At 47.1% G+C, this 14,866-nt stretch overlaps 1 protein-coding gene across 2 annotated transcripts in view; it reads right to left on the bottom strand.

The window, feature by feature from the left end:
- Positions 1-14,866, bottom strand: part of DMXL1 (Dmx like 1) — a 189,355-nt gene that overhangs the window by 37,227 nt on the left and 137,262 nt on the right. Inside the window, exons 25-29 of one of the 2 annotated variants that reach the window (XM_077290843.1) lie at positions 5,212-5,397; positions 5,043-5,119; positions 4,531-4,661; positions 3,261-3,509; positions 2,077-2,190 (exon numbers count right to left, since the gene is read on the bottom strand). In XM_077290843.1, coding sequence (XP_077146958.1) covers positions 2,077-2,190; positions 3,261-3,509; positions 4,531-4,661; positions 5,043-5,119; positions 5,212-5,397 — 757 coding nt within the window. The remainder of the gene's footprint in view (positions 1-2,076; positions 2,191-3,260; positions 3,510-4,530; positions 4,662-5,042; positions 5,120-5,211; positions 5,398-14,866) is intronic. The other variant, XM_077290848.1, reaches the window with a different exon arrangement.

Below are 14,866 nucleotides of genomic sequence, written 5' to 3'. Positions count from 1 at the left end.
ATTGCGGCCAGCATGCAGCCAACGGGTAAGGAAAAGGTGAATCAAACACCAGAAAACCCCGCCCATATGACCCAAAACTGGTCCCGCCAAATTCAGGTGACAGGTTCCCTTTAAGTAGATAAGTGACCTACAGAGGTGTCTGGCATTCGCCTATCCTCAGCTCGCAGTTGAGCATGCTAAGCGTGTATGTGCTCTTGTCTACTGAGCCATCTAAGGTATACGAGTAGCTTTCTCTTGTAGCATCTGCAGCCACTCTTACGTGACCACCAGATTATCAGGTTCTCGGCAGATCTTACCAAATGTATCTGTGTGTCTGGTGCCCTAGCAAGCATCATCTGTGTGCATTTTTAACACTAGGCAACCACCCCATCTGTGAATAGTAGGTTTGTGAGCGGTTGTTTCACCACTATTTTGTTCCTGTGCTGCCCCCGCCTTTATCATGGGGGTCTGCTGCACCCTGCTAGTGCACTGGATTCCTGATGTCGGGAAAGCTGGTTCTTTTTCTGTGAGATGGATTTCACCATACTCATTACTTTTGTTCTGTAGTATACAAGTCCCCACCAGAGGTGTCCGGCATTGGCCTATCCTCCTCTCGCATTGCACACTACAAGCAGAGTGCACTGGTAGCCAATTCTGCTCATGGTCCACATCTTGGCACCAGAGTGGACAGGAAACTTCTCAGGAACAAGACTTTCACATGCCAAAATATCATATTTTGGAAGAACACATGCAATATATTTAGATTCCCAAACAAGATTATTCCACAAAATAATCCTTTTATCAAGGACATAACATTGCCCAACCTTCATCACTGCTGTAACGCCAAGGAACAAATGTCTGAACCATTTTTTTTTTCAATGTAAAAAGGATTAAAATAATTACACTCTGATCTCGAAGAAAAACTTTATCGGCTATTGAACTAAATGAATAACAAATATCGATCTTTTCTGTCAAAGATGCTGTTTTGTCAACATTGATTATAATTATATATATATTAAATGGAAGACCTGTTGACAGTGATTGCCCCTGCCACCGCTCTACTAAACCAATGGAACTGATGTAAGGTCAGCTCAGGAGAAGTATTAGCTCTGTGTGAGCTCCTAGTGCCATTTATAAGATGTAGTGATGAGCGAATATACTCGTTGCTTGAGATTTCTCGAGCAATCTCGGGGGGAAGGGGGTCTCCGAGTACTTTTTAGTGCTTGGAGATTTAATTTTCATTGCTGCAGCTGAATGCTTTACAGCTAATAGCCAGCCTAAGTACATGTGGGGGTTGCCTGGATGCTAGGGAATCCCCACATGTACTTATGCTGGCTAATAGCCGTACATCATTCAGCTGCTGCAAGGAAAACTAAATCTCCAAGCACTAAAAATACTCGGAGGTCACCCGAGCGTGCTCGGGAAATCTCGAGTAACGAGTATATTCACTCATCACCAATAAGGTACCATCCCTGCGCATCTTGGGCTTCTGGGGTTGCTTGCTGATGGTTTTACAATTATTTCTGCTATCACACAGCCAATCATTACCTTACAATTATACTATAAACTAAACTATTCACAAAAATAAGTACTCTACTATTCAGGCGGCTGTAGCCCTGTCTCAAACACTGCACACCCCTTCCTTTCCCTTGCGTGAAAGACTACAAAAGCCATAAAACACACAAACCACACCATACACCTAAAAGCAAAATGCTAGCCACACAGCATGTTAGTAAACTAAGATGAAAAGGTAAAAAAGGTATGGATTTCTAATAGTTTTCCATCAATGGATTTTGCACAGATATCAACACTTTAATCTTATGGAAAGTTTAGCTACCAGACTGCTGATCACCAGTACTGATTGTTATAAAGTGGGAGTTTCTTTACCAACTCTGTAAAACCATATGCGACTATGTTCTTTGTATGGAGAGCATGACCACAGGTAAGGAATTTTCTTCTATATCAATAAATTAACAATTAGAAATCCATTGAAAAATAAATGCAGTACAAAAAAACCCCCATCTCCCAGCGCTAGCCTATGGTCCTGGAATGGAAAGGGAAGAAAACACTGGCCTCAACTAAAATCTAGTTTCTTGCCTGGAGGGCTGGGAGGGCTATGGGTACTGATGGCAGTAAGGGCTTTGGAAAAGCCAACACATTCCATGGAGAACACAACTACCTGATGAGGACTAGGAATAGAAAAGTATTTTCCTGTCAAAACAAAAAGAGAGAGAACATTCAGAGCATGAAGGGGATGGAACAGAGTCACACAGAACTTCAAAAACGGACTGAAGACCAGGAGCATTAAAGACCAAATCAGACAGCAATACTTATTACTGACTGAGCAAGGCAAGCAGTCTGCTAGGTTCTTCGGTATACATGTGCCCAAATACCTAGCTGCAGTGAGTGTGAAAATCCCTGCACTTCTATACCCGTCACATGGAGTATGCTGCTCAGACTGCCCTAGAGCTTACCACGTAGGTACAGTGAGGCTCTGGGACCAGGCGTCAGCTTATAAATTCAGAAATTCACAGGGCAAAACAGCGCACACATACACAAGGTAAGCAACGTACGCTTCCGACAACTCATTGTAATCGCTTCTGTCTGAAATCGGAGTGCCTATTTAAGAAGTCCAATCTGACATTTGTACATATACATGCTTGATTACAGGGCTAGGAGTGGCTACTGGCAGGAGAGCGATCTAGGAGCCAATTCATGGCCCTGTACCAATCACATCCCATTGCCCAGTTCTCCTGGCATTCTATAAATGTATTGATTAGGGTATAAAGAGACAAATCGTCTTCAGGGCAAAAGCATCAATGCAAATCCAAAAGCATAAAGTGATTTTTGGAGTTCTAAATGAAGTGGTCTATGCCTTGCGCCCCTCTCTCATCAAAGCAGCAGATGCTAACAAGAGGTCCATGAGCGGTTCCTGCAGATAGGGCGCAATATTGGAGTCCACCACTGTATATACATAGTGACTAAATTATATATTTGTAATACTAACATGACAGATCAACGACCTCTCGCTAAAAGCTACAGTTCTGGCAAAATGGCCTTACTCCTATGCCGTGTGGAAGCCAATGAGCACCTATTGAAGGTGTATAACCTTACTATATCATCCTGAATGTAAGCACAAACACAAAAAGGACGACACAATACATTACTAAGACACAAGCAGGGTGCGGTGCTATACATAACTGGTGAACACAAATGTGCAGCACACAAAGGACTGTAATATAAAAAGATTGCTCCACAGTAATGTGTAAGTAATGACTGACCTGTCACTGGTTTCACAGGCATTTGTCCCCTGCATGGGATGCGCGCTCCTCCACCAAACACTGCAGACCACATCTTATCACCCAAAGGATGGGCAACGATGCAGAATAACTCCTGGCTGGAGTGAGTGGCTAATCCATGGATGAAGAGACTCAGGTAGACAGCAGTGAGAATTTCGCACAGCAGGATTGTAAGGCCTGGTTGGGCTTCTTCCCCAGCAGAATTAAGGAGGCGGATTAAGCTACTTATTCCTATATAGGACAAGAAATACACTGAGTTAGTGGCTGGCTCCTGCATAAGGCTGGGGCTACACAGCGACTTTGCGGTACCTAGTAAGTAGGTCACAATGCAACCCTAATCACTGGCACTGCTCCGTAACAGCGGTATGTAGCGATCATTGGCCGCGCAGTCTGTACCACAGCCAAGTTGGGGGGCCGCAGCAGCCTTACAGGGACTGTCAGCAGGATGTTGCTACTTAATCGGTGATCAGCATACTGTAGGGGCAGAGACCCTGATTCCAGGAATGTGTCATTTGTTCAGCAGCTTGCTGTAGTTTCAATACAATTACTGTTTTACCAGCAGCAGATTATAAGAGCAAGGTGTCATGTGCAAGCCAGACAGGCTGATCTGTGTAACCCCGCCCCCAGCATGGATTGGCTGCTTTACAGCTCATAATGTACAGGGTACACAGGAAACAGCCGTGGGTGTGGGCGGGGTTATTCAGAGATCTCAGCATTCTGAGCACTGCTACACCTACAGCAGGGAAAACAGGGATTGTATACAAACTACACCAAGCTGTGATACAATGCTGGAATCGGCCTCTCTGCCCCTACCGTAAGCTGTTCTCACATTCCATAACTAAAACCTGCTGACAGATTCCCTTTAATATTTGAAAGCAAATTACAGCAGATACAAATTTTATGAGGCATATTACTGGGTGTAACATGTACACTAAGCACGAACAGCACTATGGATGGACAGGTACAGTGGGGTGTGTCCTCTGAGCAATTTTTCTACTATAAAAAAAAATAAATTATAATTGTAAGGGTCCTTTGCGTGTTTTTCAGGTGTTCATGGAGTGAGAACCTCCCAGGCAATGGCTGCAAGGGTAAAGGTGAAGCTATTTGCATTACTTATCTAGCAAGTAGAAGACAAGTTATATAGTGACAGAATCTGGCCAGAGATTACAGTTATGTAGTCGTCCAGCAAGCAGGTAAAGTATCATCTATTTAATCACTTAATTAGTGAGTGAAAGTTATGTGGAAACCATACCTGGCCAATGGGTGGGTGAGGTGTTTGGTATGACGGCTTCATCCAGACTTGCCGTACGTAAAGGCTGCCGATGGATAAGGAGGACGCTCTGGTACACCATACCTGTAAAGGGGTTGGTCTGAATAGAGGAACTGAAAGACATAATGATGGTATACAGTCATTATAGCCTAGGATGGATATGTCAGATATAGACCCCCACTATAAGCCAGCTAAAAAAGTGCTCCCACTCTGATGGAATTGGTCTGACCATTTACTACACTGTCTCCACTGACTGCCATAGTGATCTTAATAGAAGGTGACCCTTGTTGATTCCAGGCCTTGATGCGACATCAATCTTACATCAATGGTCAATCCTAAACACCGTGTATAACGTTATATGGCTCTTACACAAAACACGCAATCTTCCATCATAGACAGACATTGTGCTCTCGATTATCGCAATGTATTCCTCCCCTTATGTTTGTTCACATAAAAGCCATCCCCAAAAATATAACTGTTTAAGGCTCTCATACCTGTTTGCCGGTCCTCCACAAAGGCACTGATAGATACAGGCAGAGAGAGATGCCGCCAGAGTGTGCATTACATATATCTGGGAGGGGAGGAAGTAAGAAACGCAGGCACGTTATTAAATTCTCATTTAGAAATTCACCTTTCTAAGGCACAATGTGTTCAAGCACATACCTTATTACCCCGGACATCAGGGTGCGGAGGGGAGTCCAGATTGATTATGGCATGCAGAATATCATGAGTCAGGTTACTGAGGTGTAACAGAGGATTGGCCACAACAGTTTTGGCACTTGCTGTGCAAGCAAATAAGAGCGGGATTGACGTCTGTTCTGTTTGAGGATTGGAAAGGACAGAGGTATCCTGTAAAGAAAATGTTTGATTAGTAATTTGGTGGACAAAAAAATATTCTATGCAATTATCAAAGCACAACAATTTCTGTATTCAGAGGACTTGGAAACAACACACGCTGAATATTTGTGGCCTAATGTGAGCATTCAGGATAACAGGATTTTTGGTTGCTTACCGTAAAATCTGTTTCTCGGAGCCTTCATTGGGGGACACAGGAACCATGGGTGTATGCTGCTGCCACTAGGAGGCTGACACTATGCAAATAAAAAAGTTAGCTCTTCCTCTGCAGTGTACACCCTACCGACAGGAAGTAGGATATTCAGTTAGTGAGAAAGCAGTAGGAGAAGCAACGTGTAAACGAGAAAGAATAATAATATTATAATAATAATAATAATCTTCAATTATACAGCGCCAACAAACTTAAGCAGCGCTTTACAGTCTAACAGTTTCAAACACTCAAAGAGCGTTCAAAGAACACAAACGTTAACAGTATAGCACAATAAACAGAGCTGTTCAACTTGGGAGGGTGCTGTGTGCCCCAATGAAGGCTCCGAGAAACAGATTTTACGGTAAGCAACCAAAAATCCTGTTTTCTCTATCGCCTCTCATTGGGGGACACAGGAACAATGGGACGTCCCAAAGCAGTCCCTGGGGTGGGAACAGCAGAAAAAAACTCCATTCAGGTCGGAGGAATCACCACTGCCGCCTGCAAGATCCTTCTGCCCAGGCTGGCAACTGTCGAAGCGCAGGTATGGAGTTTATAACCCTTGGGAAAAGAGTGAATGGAACACCAGGTTGCCGCCTAGCAAAGTCGTAGGGCGGATGCCCCATGGTGTACCGCCCAGGAGGCTTCTATTGCCCGGGGCAGAGTGAGTCTTAATACCAGGAGGAAACACTCTGTTCTTGACCCGGTGAGCTTCCAGAATGGCAGGTCTGATCCAGAGAACAATCATAACCTAGGAGGCCGGCAGGCCTCTTGGCGTACCGTCTGGAATGACAAAAAGACAGTCCGTCTCCCAAAAGAAGGGGGTCCTAGACAAATAGATCCTCACCGTCATGACCAGGTCTAGCCTGTTCAGCGAACGCCCCAGAGAATCGATCGGAGCAGGACAAAAAGGTGGGAAGGACGATCTTATTCAAGTAAAAGGAGGACACCACCCTGGGAAGAAAAGGCGATGAATGCCGTAAAACTACCTTATCCTGGTGAAGAACCAAGAAATGGGGCGACAGGAGAGAGCCACCAACTCCGAGGCGCGCCTAATGGAGGTGATGGTCACCAGAAACGCCACCTTGCGGGACAGAACAGACAGTGAGGCCTCATGGGGAAGGTCAAGGGGGGAACCCCACTGAGACTCCAGAACAAGATTGAGGTCCCAGGGATCCGCGGGAGTCTGGTACGGGAGAGCCGCATGCGCCACTCCTTGAAGAAAAGTTCTGATCTGAGAACGGGACGTATATAAATCTTTGTACCGTGATAGCCAGTAGCTAAGGACCTCTGAAAGGGACTTCAGAAAAAGGCTGGAAAGGGTTGCTATCTGACCCTTCAGAGAACTAAGGGCAAGACCAGCATCCAGTTCTGCCTAGAGAAAACTGCCAAAATGGAAGGTTTCAACAGCAAAGCTGTTAACTTGAGCCAACAAGAACTCCGCGGCAGATGGGTCCCTGGTACAGAAGATCTGACCAGACTGGGAGCCTCCAGCGGGAGTCTGCGAGGAGATGGACGATCTCAGCGAACCAGAACCTTCTAGGCCAATGTGGTGCAGTCAGAATGACCGGCACCCCCTCTTCATTGATCTTCAACAGCCTGGGAAGAAAGGGAAGGGAGGAACAGAAAGGGAAGTACAAATTGCGACCCAGGAATGGACAAAGTATCGGAGGATCGCGGACTTGGAAACAAACGGTGGAACCTTCCCAAGCAGTAGGGCCGCCGCCAGGAGATCCGTGTCCGGAGTTCCTCATCAAAGGCATATTTGAAGGAAGACCTCCTGAAGCAGGGACCCGTCCTGCCGCAAGGCCGTCGCGGCAGAGAAAACACCGCGGCCTAGTAATCCACGCCGGGGATATGCACTGCAGATAGTGCAGAAACCGTCGCCTCTGCCCAGAGGAGGATATTGGATACCTCCGCCATTGCCAAGAGACTGATTCCCTCCCTGGTGATTGACATAAGCCACAGAAGAGGCATTGGACGTCTGGATTCTGACTGGCAGACGTCAGAGAAGCCTTTCCCAGAGACTCAGGGATAGAAGAAAGGCCCCTATCTCAAGGGTATCGATCGGCGGAGAGTACTCTTGCTCCGACCAACGCCCCATTCAATGACGGATGGTGAGAAAACGCACCCCAGCCGGGAAGGCTGGTGACCGTCGTCATCACCTGCCTTGGGAGGACCGGACTTGGGGAAAGAGAAGGGATGACAGCCACCAGTTGAGAGTCTATTAGAATCGGTCAGATTGGAGGAACCAGAGACAGTACAGACGTGTCCCACTGAGGAAGGACTGCAGAGAGCGAACTCCGTATGGAGAATTGCCCGCTTCTCGAGAAGAAAACCCCCCGGCGGTGTCGAACAGCATGCCTAAGAGGACGAGACGCTGACTCGGAACAAGACAAGACTTTGCTCTGTTGGCCAGCCACCAGAAACGGGACAGGGAGTCGAGGACGATGGTCAGACTCTTCTGGGCCTGAGGCCTGATGAGGATGACTTCAAGGTATGGAATGAGCACTAGGCCCCTGATCCTCAAGGAAGATCAGGACATGGAGCAAGGTCTCCTGGATATCCATGGAACACAGGAATTCCTGTGGATCCATGGAAGCCAGGACTGAACAGAGGAACTTCATCCTGAAATGCAGGCAGAACCTTCTGTTCACTAACTTCAGAGACAGAATGGGTCGAACCACGCCGCTCTTCTTCGGCACTACAAGCAGGTTTGAATAGAAACCTGTGAAGCATACCTGCAGTGGGACGGAAACAATAACCTCCGATCAAAGAAAGCAGGAAATGGACGCAAAGAAACCTGAGATCAGAGGAGGATTTATAGAGGGCGGGATTCGAAGAGGCAATTCCGGCCGCGAAGCGAACTGTATCTTGTATCCGGAGGATACCACCTCCCTAATCTAAGCGTCCTCCACCGAAGCCAGACAAACATCCTTGAAAAAGGCAGGAGATGCCCGCCCAAACTTGAAGAAACGCTGGGCCGTTAGCACGAGTTATGCCGAGGAGGATCTGCCAGGTCTAGGCCTTGTGGACCAACCATGGGAGTTGCGGGAACGCCGGGAAGGGATAGGCGTAAAGGAAGCCTTTTCTCTAGTCAGACGAGATCGCAGTCTGTGTTAGCTAGAGGAATCTTCCGACGCCGCAAAACAGCGGAAGGACAAAGGGAACTCGTGCCTCCCATGGCGTCATTGATAATTTGATCCAGCATGTAGCCAAAGAGACAGGCCCCCTGGACGGGGAAGCCGGTAAGCGACTTCTTGAAGACAAGTCCGCCTGCTGCGTCGGATGGCCACCATATTGCTGGACGTGTGAGCTGCACAAGCCGCGCATCTAGGGAGGCAGATATAAAATATTTCCCTGCATAGGAAATTTGGTCCGTCAGGTCAGCTAGCTCCCCCGGAGGAGCACCAGCCGAGGTGCTCTTACAAGGCTGTTTGGTCCATCTATCTATGGTCCCTGAGACCCAGGTAGAGGCAATGGCCGAGGCACAAAGTAGAAGCAGCCGTTTCAAAGGCTGATTTATCCAGCGAATCTATAATTGTATCCTTTGAACCCATGCCAAATTGGTAGACAGTCTGGGAACTGACGAGTCCAGAATTGCCGAGGAATCAGTCCAGTTAGCGATGAGCTCAGGAGAGAAGGAATATAGGATGCCGAGACGCTTCCCTGTCTGAAAGCATCTGGTATGGCTCGCATTTCCCCTGGTAAGTGCCACTACAAATTCAGTGTGTGGGGCAAAGACCTTGGAAGGTGGTTTGACCGTCTAAACGAAAACCGCCTATTCTGCGGGTTCCCTAGAGGTATTCATGATGCTTAGGGTCTGGTTGATCGCATCTGAAACTTCCTCTGCAGACATGACCGAGGAAGCCCGTCTCTCTCTCGAGAGGAGGATCAGGAAGAGGGATCTCACCGGTCCAGAACAGACGGCAAGATGGAGCGGGAAGGGGGCGTGGCTATGTAGCTGAAGAAGCAGGAAGCACCTAAGGAGAGCTCCAAGTATCCTGAACTGATTTTGCCATAAAATAGTGAATATAGCTGAGCGAAAATACGCCAAACCTGAGCCCCATACAATAGAGAGCCCTGTGGACCTCCCGGGAGACCGCTGCGGAGATTCGTGGAGCCGGGAACAGCGGGAGCTGAAGCGGACAGGAGGCCCCCCGCGTGTAACGGCGGCCATTTCTGGAGCGCACGCCGGGAGACACAGAGCGCGGCGCTGCTTCCAGCTGGAGCCCCGGACCCTCTGTCGCCCTAGAAGCGGCGGTGACCGACCTCGCTGGTGAGAGCAGCGAGATACCTGCACGCGGGAGCGAGGAGGGTATACGGAGCGCGGCGCTGCTCCTTGCCGGAGCTGGGTCCCTCTCTCATCCCGGAGGAGGCGGCGGTGGACGGTACCGGTGGATGCGGTGAGGTACCTACATACAGGAGCTGTGGGGGCTGGCGCTCCGGACGGCTGCAGCGATAATCTGAAGCGGCGGGAGCTGCGGAGACAGAGACACCAGGAGGGCCCACGTGCAGCGGCGGCCATCTTCGGCGCGCGCGCTCTGGAATACAGGACGCGGCGCCATCATTTTCTACTGGGACCAGACTTTTCTTTCGCTGGAGCCGACGGAGACAGGACCGCAGTGGTGAGAACGTGGACCGGTATGCAGAGACTGGGAGACCTGAGGGAGATAACGGTGCACACGGGGAGCAGTGGCCATTAATATAGCGCGCTCCCTAACAGCAAAGGGAGCGGTGCCTTTCAAACCTGCGGTGCTGTTTAGGGGATAATTAAACTTTCAAAAATTAGAGGGGTGGTGCGGTATGTGCCCTGAAATATTGGGCCCTGTGCCCCCCCTGTCATACAGCCGCCTCATTGATAGCACCATAACATTGGGAATTAACCCCTTCACCGCTGTTCCCCCTCTATCCATAAACTGAGTGCCTGCCCAGCCATATTGGACCTAAGTAATCACCCAGACAACTACCCTGTGATTCTCATTATTTGTCAAGTTTACGGAGACTTGGAGCGCAGTCCAGCACTATATATATAGGACCTGGGGTCGGGGTTCGATCCATTTAACACCATAACATTAGAGCACAGCTTATCTACAATTACTTTTGAGGTTGTTTTGTGGGATCCCCCCTTGCGTATACCCGCCATGCAGCATCCTAGAGGAGCGACAGCGGCTGAAAAGCTTAAAAAATATGCCAAAGATGACTCCCATGATAATGTACGCAACCTTAGAAACAACCCTACATCATCTCAACGCAGGGGTCGCCCCTCTGATGGTACTGGGGAGGGGGAGGAGGAAGAACTGACTCAAACAGGCATCGGAGCAGTTGATGCAGGCCATCTCCCTCACTAGATCATCTCTTACTGAGAAAATAGAGGATGTACATACGGAGGTGGGCCGCCTGCGGCATAACATGCAAACTATGAGGGGACGTATTTCTGAGGTTGAAACAAGGGTATCCCACATAGAAGACACTATCACTCCTATGGAGGCTAAACTGGCTAAAGCTACTGGATCCGCAAATGCATGGAAGCAAAAGGCAGATGATTTGGAAAATAGGCTACGCCGCAACAATATCCGAATTATAGGTCTTCCGGAGCGGTCGGAGGGTCAGCGACCTGAACAGTTCTTAGAGGAATGGCTTAAATCTTCATTGGGGGATGAATTCTCCTCAACATTTTCGGTAGAGAGGGCCCATAGGGTACCGACGAGGTCTTTGCCTCCCGGGGCCCCGCCACGACCTCTCCTGGCACGCCTCCTTAATTGCAGAGACAGGGATGCCATCCTCCGCTTGGCGCGGCAGAAGGGCCTAATCAAATTCGATAATGCCACCATATCAATCTTTCCAGATTTTTCTATGGAACTTCAAAAGCAGCGGGCACGATTTATGGATGTTAAGAAACAACTCAGGGATAAGAACATCGTCTACTCTATGCTCTATCCAGCCCGGCTCCGTGTCGTCCACAATGGCTCTTCCTTATTCTTCACGGACCCAGCGGAGGCAATTGAATGGATGCGGTCTCACGGGGGTCCGAATGTGGAAGATCCCTAACCTGGACTCCTTGATCAAAGGCAACACACCTAGAGCTTTCCGTAGGGGTGCGGGAAAAAAGTCAACAATACCGGACACTGTATCCAGTGAGGGTATCCCCTTTTCAATCTGACTGTGGGAGAATGGAAATACTCTCCCCTACTGTTCAAGTTTTTTTGTTTCTTTTGGTTTTATGTACCAGTTTTGATTGTTTATTAAGTAAGACTGCCGCTGATACTAACTCTTTGCCCTGTATGATACTGCTGGAATGCACCCGAATAATAATGTTATGCATTAACTTTTTCTTTAAAAGTAAACATGGGGGCTGAAATTATATGTATGACATGGAATATACGAGGTATCAAAACCCCTAGAAAGAAAATTAAGGTATTCTCTCAGATAAAAAGGTGCCATCCCCACATTGTAGCACTAATAGAAACACATTTAACAAGAGATATGGCTATATGTGTGCAAAAATCATGGGTACAATGGGCCTTGCATGCCTTCCACACCAGTTATTCCAGAGGGGTCTCTTTACTGATACACAGGGAGGTCAGATGGGAGGCCAAGGAGGCGAGACGTGATCCCGAGGGTCGCTTTGTCTTTGTGCATGCATTCATCAACTCACGAGAGTATGTGTTGTTATGTATCTATAATCCCCCCCTGCCAACATGTCAATTCTTCGTATGGCTCTAGGCTTCTCCTTAAAATATCCGGAAGCAAATGTTATCTGCATGGGAGACTTTAACTTAGTTATGGCTCAATCTATGGACAGATTGAGACTAGATGACGTAGCATCAGGAGACACTTTACCTCAACCCCCCTCTCAATTGGCACTGTTTATGGATGGTAGTGGTTGGCTGGATTTGTGGAGAATAGGTCACCCGGGGGTCAAGGGGTACACTTGTCACTCATCTACTAGACAGTCACTATCTCGAATAGACTATATATTTGGGTCGAGTGGATTGGCATTATGGATGGATAGTATTGAACATGGTAGTCGGGGGATCTCAGATCACAGCCCAATTATTCTTAAACTCAAATTTGGACAATCCAATAATAATAGTAAGTCCTGGAAATTGAACCCCTTCTGGTTAAAATTAATAGACGCTAGCGATAGGACGATTGATCAGCTGAATAGTTTCATTCTAACACACTCGGAACTCCAAAACCTCGGTTTATTTTGGGACACCCTAAAGGCATATTTGAGGGGATGTCTGTCCTCTACTATCTCCTATATTAAGAGGGTAACGGCGAAAGAGGATGAAGAGATGGAACAAAGATTAAAAGACTCAGAGGCCACTTACATAGCCAACCAGTCCAGCAGCAATAGAATTGAATGGCTTACTTCCCAGAGACTATATACCCAACATGCAGATGTTAAGTCAAAGCGCAAATTATTTTTCACTCGCCAAGCCTATTTTGAACTGGGAAATCAGGCCAGCACACTTTTGGCCTTCTTGGTACGCCAACACAATACCTCCAATACAATATTGCAGATCCGGGTGTCCGATGGCTCTTTAGTATCCTCTACTGAAGGAATACTTCAGGGCTTCTATGACTATTATACCTTGTTATATAAATCTAGCAGTGGTTCTGGTATTGATGAATGCTTAGATTATTTATCGGATATAACATTCCCCTCACTGAGCCCATCCCAGCAAGCCCTTATGGAGGCTGAATTTACCCTGGAGGAGGTAGAACAAGCTATAACAGATATGGCAGCTGGAAAGGCCCCGGGACCTGATGGGTTTCCCATTGAGTTCTATAGGAAATACCGTGACAAACTGGCACCTATACTGCTGAAGGTACTCAAGGGAATATGGGAGGGGGAATCTGTACCCGAAACGTTTTATGATGCTAATATTGTTGTACTCAGGAAGGAGGGGAAGGATCCTCTGGATTGTGGATCATATAGACCAATCTCTTTGGTGAACGTAGATTATAAAATTTTCACTAAAATCCTAGCCACTAGATTGAATAAGATCATATTAGATCTCATACACCCGGATCAAACCGGTTTTATGCCTGGGAAAAATACTTCTATCAACATCAGACGGGTACAGTCGGTCATACAATATAGTTCTCTGGAACCAGACAACAAGTGGGCATTGGCTTCGCTGGATGCAGCCAAGGCTTTTGACTCCCTCGAATGGCCCTTCTTGATTGCATGTTTACGGAAATATGGGTTTGGGAATAAATTTTTGAGAGGGATAGGTACATTATATGCGAAACCTAGGGCACGAATGGTGGTGAATGGCTCAATGTCTGCATCGTTTTCTTTGCACAGAGGAACTCGACAGGGGTGCCCTCTCTCCCCAGCTTTATTCGCCTTGGCGATAGAGGCCTTGGCAATACGAATGAGGTCTTCTGTAGATATTAAAGGGATACATATCGCTGATAGGGTGGACGTCATCGGTCTATATGCTGATGATATGGTGGTGTTTATGGATCAAACGGAGGACACATTACCGAAAGTAATAACGATGATAGATAGATTCAGTAAATTTTCTGGCCTTTATATAAATTGGGAAAAATCTGCCCTGATGCCTCTCTCCCATACTCCAATGTCCTGCCTTGAAACCCTCTCACTGCTACCCATTGTCTCCAAGTTTAAATATCTAGGAATACATATGTCCCAGAGTAGTCACCTAGACTTGCATCTTAATATATTTCCGTTACTAGATGTGGTTAAATCCAAATTCGCTACCTGGGACAAACTACCATTATCTGTGGCTGGACGTATTAATCTCATAAAGATGATATTGCTCCCAAAGCTGAGCTACTGTTTTCAACACAGTGCGGTTATAATACCTAAATTTTTTTTTACAACCCTAAATTCCCTTACTACGTCTTTCATATGGGGAAAGGCTAGGCCTAAACTTAAGTTATCCACCCTGCAAAGACCCAAACAAGGGGGTGGGGCGGCCCTGCCAGACTTCTACCTATATTACCTTGCTGGTCAGGCTAAAATGTTGAATATGTGGATGCCCGGGAAAACTCTTCCTAACTCTGAAAACCATATTCTGTACTCAGCCAAAATTGATTGTCCACTGGGATTTTTGGAGATGGAGAGAACTACTGTTCCTCATTTATTACCTTTGCTTCGGTTGGCACGATCAATATGGAGGCAAATTAAAAAGGTAACGGGATTTGCTGATATAGCAGCTGAAATGCCATTGTGGAATAATAGTTATTTTCCGGTATTACTAGGTCATCCGTCCACTGAATTCTGGATATCGTATG

The sequence above is a fragment of the Ranitomeya variabilis genome, chromosome 1 (genome assembly GCF_051348905.1).
Source record: "Ranitomeya variabilis isolate aRanVar5 chromosome 1, aRanVar5.hap1, whole genome shotgun sequence".
Taxonomy (NCBI): Eukaryota; Metazoa; Chordata; class Amphibia; order Anura; family Dendrobatidae; genus Ranitomeya; species Ranitomeya variabilis.
Note: the sequence above shows the minus strand (reverse complement) of the source record. Positions and strands in the feature narration are given on the sequence as shown.